Below are 10,210 nucleotides of genomic sequence, written 5' to 3'. Positions count from 1 at the left end.
GAAATTATTATTTACTAAATGGAAATTAGGAAAATGTATTTTTTCTTTAAGAAAAAAGACAAGCGAAAGTAGCTTAAAAAAAAGTCGGACATCTTTGTCTCCATATCTCTCTCTCTTAAACTAATTAACATGAGATAAGAAAAATAGTTTTAAAAGAACTTTTAAGCTAATATTGTCAAACGTCTTTATTTTAAGAATTTTTAACTTTAAATATAAAGTAATTTTTAAGCTATACAGAATTTGGTAACAATCTGGCTGGAAATTTAAAAACTAGGCAAATGCTTCTAATATTCGGTAACCATCCAAGAAGTTGAATTTTTTTTAACTCTTGTTGAATTAAGGGATAGTAATAATTAATTGACCAATTTTGTAAGAACATTAGTATGAGTAAGTTTATAATCTATTACAAATAATAAATAAGTCTCATGGCTTCCTAGAATATTGATAAAAATGTAAATAATATACAAATTACAATTGTGAAGAAAAATACCAAAGACAACATCAACAAATGTTGTTAAATCATTTAATAACAATATTTCATAAAATGGTTGTAATATTGGTATACATTAAGAATAATATTAATACTACTAATCTTGTTTAATTTTATAATATAACCTTAATATTTCATATTCAATAAAAGAATTTTGCATTGAGAAAGATAAGGGTTAGAGATATTACAACATTTATCTTATCAAGAATAAATCATCCCAAAAGCTAAATAAGCTATTTGGAAAAGATAAATTAAGAGTTCACATTAAATCTTTAAAATGTTTGGTAGTTGTTCAGCCAAGTGAATATAGAAAAATCCCATAGCTCCAGTACGAAACTTGTTTTGATATCTCGTTTCTAGAGTGAGAATTTCACCGTCTTTAATCTCAACAGAGCCTGGTTTGGGATAACATCCTGACATTCCAACTAGGTAACCTTTTTCATTTCCTGCTTCCTTTCCCGTTCCATATTTTGGTGTTGAAGTACATAAAACCCTTCCATCCTAAGTTAATCAAAGACATAAATTTAGTGAAGATGCATTACAATGGTGAACATCTTACAATGATAAAGTATTAATGAAAAAAGTTATTACTTAAGAATACCTGAAGCACATAAAATTTAATAAAACTTTATCTTCAACAAATCATAAAGATTATATAGGAATGAATACATATATCAAATATCACCTGTCCATAGAGAGTTGCATTGACAACACCAGTATGCATATGAGAAGTGCCATATATAAGATAACCACCTTTTTTCATTGGGATGTTTGCTTTCTTAACATGAGGGGAGTCACCATGACCAATTCTTGGAATGGTATATTCTGCCTATAAGAAATTAAGAAACATATGTTACCAACTTCCTCACAACAAAGTAATAGGCTACTATTATGGTTTGTAATTTAATTGAGATTTAAAAGTCCACTTATCATCTACTCCCTACGTCCCTAAATATAAGGCTATTTAACTAATTCACACCCTTTAAGAAAGTTGTTTAATATAGTTACTAATTTGTATTATTTTGCCGAAATTACCCAAAGTTTATTGAGACTCATAATATCTATCTTTTCACTTAATTGCTTTTACACCTAATTAATTAATGTGTGTTAGTCTTTTTATCTGGTCCTTATAAGAGAGATATTGTATTTATCTTTGAAATATATAATATTTATTGAAAAGTAACAAAATTTTATTTGGGTCAAAAAATAATTAATGCAAAAAACAACTTGAAAATAGTACTTTATAAAAAGGAAAAAATAAAACTAAAAAAAGAGTCTTCTATTTAGCGAGGGTTGGATTGTTAAATAGTGTATCTTGAATAAATTCTCTACCTGGCAATCATGAATTGTTGAAGAGCCATTTGTTCTCACACGATCAGTTGTATCAAGTATATAAAACTTTAGTGGCACTTGGTGTTCATCCCAATCAACCCATCTTATTTTGTATCTCAGTGAAAGCTTTCTCGTTGGGCCATGAAAACCCTTTCTTAATTTGCATTGTAAGTTATCTTTACAACAAAAGAGTCCTCCTTTATAATTTAGGGACAATGGTTGATCATTAATGTCTCTTGTGACATTATAAAAGTCCTTTGGAAGATTAAGTAGGTCACATCTACATTCTGTGCAACCTTTCCTACTATATGCACCACGTGTATCGATAACCATGATGTCGAACAACCATTTTTCCTTAAATCCATGTGGAATATTTGTAGGATTACCAAATTCTACCGCAAAAGGGTCTGGAAGATTTGAGGATGTTCCTCGTGATTCTCCTCCTAATCCCCAATAATGTGGAAGCAAAAAGCCTCTGCATGCACCATCATTTCTTGTGTAATTGATACCTTTACTAATGTCATGAGATTGCTCAATGTACCGTGACATAGTAATATTTTCATTGTACTTTATTGCAAACCAATGATGAAGATAGGTTTCATATAAAGGTACAGATTTCCCATCTTCATCAACTAGTTCGGCATCAAAACTCTTGACCCCAATATGACCTTTTGGAAACTCAATATCATAAAGTGCTTTTGATGCAATTTTTCCTGGTCCCACTTCAAAACTTTTAGACACAAAAGTAGCCGATTTGATATGATTTTCAGACTCTAGGAAAATTGAGTATGTTGTGCCAGAGAGAACCACTATTATTGATAATGAAAGTATCATTACTTTAGAGATAATCCTCATATTAACCTGTTGTCGTAACCTACCCTTCGGCGGGAGGGCGACGCGAGACTCGCGGGATGCGTGTTCCACGAAAGGAATACGCGCGGAGTCGCCACCAACGTTTATTTGAGGAAAACGTCGGAAAAAACCGGAAAAGACGCGATCTACGAACTTTTAAGTTGAAAGGTTCGGGAGTTGTATTTACGCACGGGGAAGGTATTAGCACCCCACACGCCCGTCCCAAGGGACGGCAGCCTTTAATCGAATGTGCAAACATGACTTTGATTTTTTTGTTCCCTTTTATGTTCTTATATCCTTTATACCCTTTTTATATTTTTTCCTTTTTTGTGGTCGACAAGGGTGTTTCCCTTTGCTCCTACGTATTCCTCAATTTGGGATGAGAAAATCAGACCTACGTAGTTCTTTCTTATCAAGTGATTCTTTTTGATTTTAAGAGGTGATCATTTTAAGGCGTTGGACCTTTAAAAATGATCCATTTTATTTAGTGAGGAATTGAAATGACAAACTTCAAAAGCCTATTTTTGTGGACGAGCTTGACTAGGCGAGTTGATCTTAGCCTTAGTTTCACTTTAGTTTTTAATCAATTCGATTAAGAATGAGAAATCCCAAAGAGAAAACGTCCGATTGATTTCCCGCTTTATTTTACTAAAAGATGTCTTTTTGATTATTATATTATTTTTTACCTCTTTTTGATTTCCAACGTGGTTATGGCATGACCGAACGGTCGGAATTTATTTTAACCGAAGCTAATGGATAATACAATTCAAACGTTCGGTGGAAATTTATTTTATTTTTAAGTTAAGCGAGAAACGACTTAAGTAAAATGACTTAAGCACGTCAACAGGGGGTATAAAAAGTAAACAAAACGAGAATCAAAAATGCACGAAACACAATGTGGACCACTACGGGTACATAGAATGAATCGAAAAGCTTGGTTCGAGGTACTTACCCGTTGAAGATCGAAGAACGATGAAGAACGGATGAAGAACGTCGAAGAACGGTTGAAATCTTTGCGAAATTCCTCACGGAAAACGTTACGGAAACGTTTCGGAAGCGCCTCGGCTTAGATTTTCTTTACGGAAACAATTTTTCCAAGCAATTTCCAAAGAGAGAGAAGTGCCTAAGGGGCTGGGATCCTTTCCTTCTTCATTTCCTCCCCTATTTATAGCAAAATAGGGGAGGTGGTTGCCGCCCAGCTCGCCCAGGCGAGCTCAGCTCGCCCAGGCGAGCAGGGTTGCTTCCTCCAGAAGCAACCGCCTTCTGGAGGAATCTTCTGGAGGGCCCAAATGGGCCTGGGTGCTATTTGCACCCCCATTTTTACCAAGTTCACCCCCTCTGCTGTTTTTTTTGGTGATTCTTTTTTCGTAAAGTTACGGAAACTTACGAATTTCGTAACGATACTTGTTTTCTTTCCGTAATGTTACGGAACCTTGCGAATTACATAATCATCCCCTTTTTGACTTACGGAATGTTACGGAACCTCACTTAATTATGCAACGATGCTTCCTTTTGATTTCCGGTGTGTCACGGAAACTTACGGATTGTGCATCAATATTTTTTTGGTTTTCCGGCATGTCCTGAAATTTCACAAATTGCCTAATGATGGGTGCCAAGCACCTCACGAGGACCAAAGAATGGTCGCACGTCATCGAGCAAAGGTTCCCGGACGAAATTAGGGTATGACAGTTGCCCCTCTTTACTTGTCTTTTATCGGAGATAAAAGAGAAGTAAAGATAAGACACTAATTTCGCTCCTCTCGACTTGGCGAGAGTCGCGGGTGACCATAAAATCTCCACATGCAAATGACTTGTTGTTCCCAAAATTTCACAAATTGCCTAATGATGGGTGCCAAGCACCTCACAAGGACCAAAGAATGGTCACATGTCATCAAGCAAAGGTCCCCGAAAATCAGTGTATGACACTAATTTCGCTCCTCTCGGTTGACGAGAGTCGCGGGCGACCATGAAATTTCCGCATGTAAATGACTTGTTGTTCCCGGAGGAACAAAAGGTGCAGAAGACTGTGTCAGCCCCTGCATGCTATCAAGCGTTCTGTCTTACAGATAGCAAAAGAATGGGTGCGAATAACCATAAGGTATCTCCGCGTATCATGTGTGCAGAATGACCAAACTTGGTCTCTGCGTGCCATCGGACACAACTGTGTCTAAATAGCAAAGGGGTGCGGATAACCGTAAGGTATCTCCGCGTATCATGTGTGCAGAATGACCAAACTTGGTCTCTGCGTGCCATCGGACACAACTGTGTCTAAATAGCAAAGGGGTGCGGATAACCGTAAGGTATCTCCGCGTATCATGTGTGCAGAATGACCAAACTTGGTCTCTGCGTGCCATCGGACACAACTGTGTCTAAATAGCAAAGGGGTGCGGATAACCGTAAGGTATCTCCGCGTATCATGTGTGCAGAATGACCAAACTTGGTCTCTGCGTGCCATTGGACACAACTGTGTCTAAATAGCAAAGGGGTGCGGATAACCGTAAGGTATCTCCGCGTATCATGTGTGCAGAATGACCAAACTTGGTCTCTGCTTGCCATCGGACACAACTGTGTCTAAATAGCAAAGGGGTGCGGATAACCGTAAGGTATCTCCGCGTATCATGTGTGCAGAATGACCAAACTTGGTCTCTGCTTGCCATCGGACACAACTGTGTCTAAATAGCAAAGGGGTGCGGATAACCGTAAGGTATCTCCGCGTATCATGTGTGCAGAATGACCAAACTTGGTCTCTGCTTGCCATCGGACACAACTGTGTCTAAATAGCAAAGGGGTGCGGATAACCGTAAGGTATCTCCGCGTATCATGTGTGCAGAATGACCAAACTTGGTCTCTGCTTGCCATCGGACACAACTGTGTCTAAATAGCAAAGGGGTGCGGATAACCGTAAGGTATCTCCGCGTATCATGTGTGCAGAATGACCAAACTTGGTCTCTGCTTGCCATCGGACACAACTGTGTCTAAATAGCAAAGGGGTGCGGATAACCGTAAGGTATCTCCGCGTATCATGTGTGCAGAATGACCAAACTTGGTCTCTGCGTGCCATCGGACACAACTGTGTCTAAATAGCAAAGGGGTGCGGATAACCGTAAGGTGTCTCCGCGGGCTACCGGCTCTTGAGTTATGGCAACAAAAGGCGGTGTGGTCGACAAAAGCGAGGCTCTTGCTCCTACGTATCCTCCAATGAGGAACTCAGACCTACGTAGTTCTGGATAACTTGTGAGACTTGAAAAAGTCTCGGTGTTTTCTCCACTAAAATGCAAACATGCTTTAGCAAAGAGACAAATATTCCAACTGATTTAGAGCAGCATATGCTTTTTGGAGTGAAAAACAAAGCGTCTACCGGGGAAGGAGAGTCTGCTGATGAAATCTCCCATAACCATAAATGAGATTTTGGATGTTAGCATTTCGTTTCTAAATGACCATTTAGAGGAAACACTGGGTTCGACAAAAATAGAAGAAATCCACTCAAAGTGTATCAATTTCGCACAGGTAAGTGTTTCATCCTAATTCCGAACCATAGATATGTCATGACTTGACTTTGCAAATTATTTCCTATCAAATCAAAAATTGCATGCGTGATCATGGATCAAATAGGACTTCCCTTGGGAATTGGTTCTTTTGGGGAGTTTTTCGGCTTTTGTGTGTTTTTGGCTTTTGATTTTTCTGGCTTTTTTCTTTTTCTGTTTTTGTTTAGTGCGGGGCGAGAAAAAAGGTCGCTAGCGCACGGGATTTTGGTTGGTAATCAAAGGGAGAAGACCATTTTAGGTCGTGGTTTCCTTTCCTTCTTTTTTGTTCATTTGGCGACAATTCTGTATTGTTCAGATATTGTCTGGTCAAAAGACCTTTCTGCACATTTCTTTTAGTTTCTTTGATCAAGAACTTTCTTCCCTTCCTTTTTTACTTTCTCCCATTCTTTGGTTGGGAATTTTCTTTCTTTTCTTTTTGCTTTCCCCCACTCTTTGATTGGGAATTTCCTTTCTTTTCTTTTTGCTTTCTCCCACTCTTTGATTGGGAATTTCCTTTCTTTTCTTTTCGCTTTCTCTTTGATTGGAAAATTTCCTTCTTTCCTTTTTTTGCTTCCGAGGGTAAGGATTATAGTGAGTCATGATTTTGGATCAAGGTTTGTAGAATGGCTAGACATGATACATGTCAGGGTTTGGTTTGGTTCAAGGATAAAAGGGATGCCCCACATTATTTCCATGACACAAATGCAAAAAATGATGATTTGGAAACTTTATGCAAAACTGGTCATGCATGCATCTACGCGGACACTCAAATGTCAAATTTTTTATGGTCATGTGATGCTAGGGCTCAGGATTCATTTCCTCTATTTTAAATCAACCCAATGTTTCCAAAATATGTTCTTTTATCAATTTGTGCATTCATCCGAGTCCACTTCGGGCGTCCGGGGAAATTTCACAGCATTCACCCTTCAGGTGTAGACACATTTTCCAAAAATTGGTTATGATCAATGAACTTTTTCAAAGAAAAGTTGGAAATCGTCTCTTTTCAAAAGCATGTTGGTTTTTCAGCTTAACAACTTATTTTCTTTTTTCCACTTTTTTCCTTATTTGCTTTTTTTCTTATTTGCTCTCTTTTTCTTTTCACTTTCTTTTCTTTTCTATTTCATTTTCTTTCCTTTTCTATTTTTATTTTTATCATGATTTTTTTTGTTTATTTTACATATATACTTTTGGACGATGTTCCTAAACGAAGAACTCTACCGGTTCCAGAATTTCAAACATCATTGATAGTAGTGACATATAAATACTAACGCAACAATCTACACAAAAATGTATGCGCTGTACAAAATGACAATCGAAACAACAAAAACAAACGTTAGTCTCTCTAGTCAAAACAATAACATAGAATAAAAATGACAAAAGAAATATGAAAGAAAACATGAATCTGGGGATCTCCCAGTCACGTGTCTCCACTCCCTCCCAAGAAGTCAAGCAAATCAGCCATCTCCTCATCCTCGTGGGCTTCTTCTCCATCGCCGGGAGCTTCTGGGGGTGCCTCTCCTGCTTGGGCCTCGGGCCAATCTCCGGGCCATGCAACCTCTGCCCTGAACTGGTCTGGAGTAGGGCATGAAAAAGGAGCGAAGCCCTGGCTCTGCATGCTAAGGCTCATCTGGTACAGACAATCATGGGTCCGTACATGTGCTCGGTGGTTGGCCGCCTGCTGGCGAACCAAATGCCGTAAATACTGCTCCATGTCAAATGCCCCAGCCTGGCCAGCCTGATGAGGTGGTGGGGGCGCGCCTGCAGCCTGTGGAGCATCACCCTGAGCCTGTCTCTGGGTACAGTACTTCTCAATAAAAGCCCGGGTGATGGGCGGCCGAATCACCTTGGTAGGTGCAACGGGGACTCCGAACGACTGGCAGAGTCCTGTGATCAGTGCGGGGAATCCCAGGGCCCTGTTGGACTTATCTGGGTCCAAAGGGTGCCTAGTGGGCGCCATACCTGCAAAAATATATATGGCATCAGCGATCAACTGAGCCACATGGATGCTCATCCGTGTCAGGATGGCGTACACCAGCTGGCACTTAGGCATGGGGAGGTCGGAATTATGATCGGTGGGCAGGATGTTGCTGAGGAGCAACGTCATCCATATCTGGGTCAGGGTGGTCATATTGGTGCGCATGATTCGCACTCGCCTCCCTGCAGCAGTCCGGGCAAAATCCTGTCCCGGTATACATAGCAGCTGGGCGATGGCCTCCTCATCGAACCCATCAGACCGGTTCCTCCTCTGGCCATACTCGCATTCCTGGCCCTCTTCCAACACCATCGGATATCCCAGGAGCTGGCTGATAGCTTCGGCATCGAACGGGATCCACTGACCCCTAACCCAGGACCTCATGTCACGCACGCCCTCCTCTGTTGGCCAAGCATTGGCATAAAACTCAAGGACTATTTCTGGATCAAACTTGGCCATGGGAGTAACCAGTGGTGCCCACCGCCGGCGCCCTATTTCCTCCTGGAAATCAGTATACTCGTCGTCCCTGAGCTGGACGCGTCGCTCCCGGAGAAACGACCATCCCTTGATGGCTTCGAAGCGCTGCTGGTGTACAACGCTCCTAAAGCGGTGACTGTCGTACTCCGGGGCGGAACTAGTTCCTTCGGCCGCCTTGTCCTTCCTGGACCTCTTTGAGGCAAGCTTCCTCGGGGCCATTCTTGTTGGAGACGAATAATAGAGCAAAACGGAATCAAAAACGTAAAAAATGGTGACCTAAGGGCTGCGAAATCCGTGAGTCCCGTGAGCTTTCTTTTTTTTGAATGAGGGGGGGAAGTTTTTGAATGAAAAAACGTCCCCCCCTTCGTCATTTTTATATTTTGGTGCAGAGGTGGCTCGCCCAGGCGAGCCCAGCTCGCCCAGGCGAGCTAACCTGCACTTTTTTTTTGAGGGGAACATTAACCATGTCCCCTCCCTTCTCATGGACTAACATTTTGCCCAACTTGAACTTACTTAGGTTAGAATTAGGCGTTGATTACTTATTTTATTATTACCCTTTTCCTTTTTACAACAAACAAATAGTAAAAGAAAGCTGCAAAATACAAAGGATACGGAGCTGCCTCGCAGCGACATTCCCTGTTTGTTTCGCACAGAGAAGAGCAACGATCGGTCGGTCGTGACCCCATCCCCGCTTGCGTTCATCCTTAAGTACCTGCAAGTAATAAACAACCAGGTATGGCCAATCTTGGCCGTATCATTACCCTACCTTGACTGGTTTCTGCCATTCATGTTTTGTCTTCACTCCAGAAGGTAGCCCAGGGCGATCCTGCCCCTGTTTTACCACAACAATATACATGCGAATGCGTATGCGTATGCATGAATGTTTTCAAACGCAGAAAATTTAGGGAAAGTTGGTTCAGGTTCAATTCTAATTAAGCGCTTGGGGGATCCCATGAACTGAGCGGAAGGGCTCAGGCGATCACAAATTAACACAAGGTGTGAAACTAACGTGAGGACTAAAAGCCTCAAATCCATGTTCATTTCTTTGAAAGATCGTAACAAGAGATACAACGGACCGGAAATCCCTGGGGTGAAATCTAGAAAACGCATAAAGATAGAGAACATGCAGCGACATCCTTAATTGCCCCAGCTTCTAAGCATAATATTGTTTGACGACATCAGAGTTCACGGGTGAAGGTAGCTCTTCGCCATCCATGTTGGTAAGCACCAGGGCTCCTCCGGAAAAAGCCCTCTTCACAACAAAAGGCCCTTCGTAGTTCGGGGCCCATTTCCCTCGATGGTCCTTGACAGCATGGGACACTTTTTTTAGCACAAGGTCTCCCTCATGGAACTTGCGTAAGCGTACTTTCCTGTCGAACGCACTCTTCATTCTTTGCTGGTATAAGCGCCCATGACTCATGGCTGTTAAGCGCTTACCCTCAATGAGGTTGAGCTGATCGTAGCGTGTTTGAGCCCACTCTGATTCCTTTAATCCGGATTCTGCCAAGATCCTTAATGACGGGACTTCTACCTCAAACGGTAACACAGCCTCCATCCCATATAC

The 10,210-nt window shown here is 41.0% G+C and overlaps 1 protein-coding gene across 1 annotated transcript; it reads right to left on the bottom strand.

Annotated features, from left to right (window-relative positions):
- Positions 1-677: 677 nt before the first annotated feature.
- Positions 678-2,677, bottom strand: LOC114405422. The gene is made up of 3 exons (XM_028367964.1): positions 1,823-2,677; positions 1,176-1,319; positions 678-991 (listed from the first exon to the last, which is right to left on the bottom strand). Exons 1-3 carry the CDS (start codon positions 2,675-2,677, stop codon positions 755-757), a joined length of 1,236 nt encoding a protein of 411 aa, XP_028223765.1. The 3' UTR covers positions 678-754.
- Between the last annotated feature and the right edge of the window lie 7,533 nt (positions 2,678-10,210).

Source organism: Glycine soja, chromosome 3, assembly GCF_004193775.1.
Source record: "Glycine soja cultivar W05 chromosome 3, ASM419377v2, whole genome shotgun sequence".
Taxonomy (NCBI): Eukaryota; Viridiplantae; Streptophyta; class Magnoliopsida; order Fabales; family Fabaceae; genus Glycine; species Glycine soja.
Note: the sequence above shows the minus strand (reverse complement) of the source record. Positions and strands in the feature narration are given on the sequence as shown.

Bases quoted from the DNA above. Each gene is read 5' to 3' on its own strand.
- LOC114405422 (XM_028367964.1), bottom strand. From the start codon at position 2,677: ATGAGGATTATCTCTAAAGTAATGATACTTTCATTATCAATAATAGTG. The intron at 1,320-1,822 runs GTAGAGAATTTA...AATTTCTTATAG, and splicing joins CAACAATTCATGATTGCCAG to GCAGAATATACCATTCCAAG. The intron at 992-1,175 runs GTGATATTTGAT...TGATTAACTTAG, and splicing joins ATGCAACTCTCTATGGACAG to GATGGAAGGGTTTTATGTAC.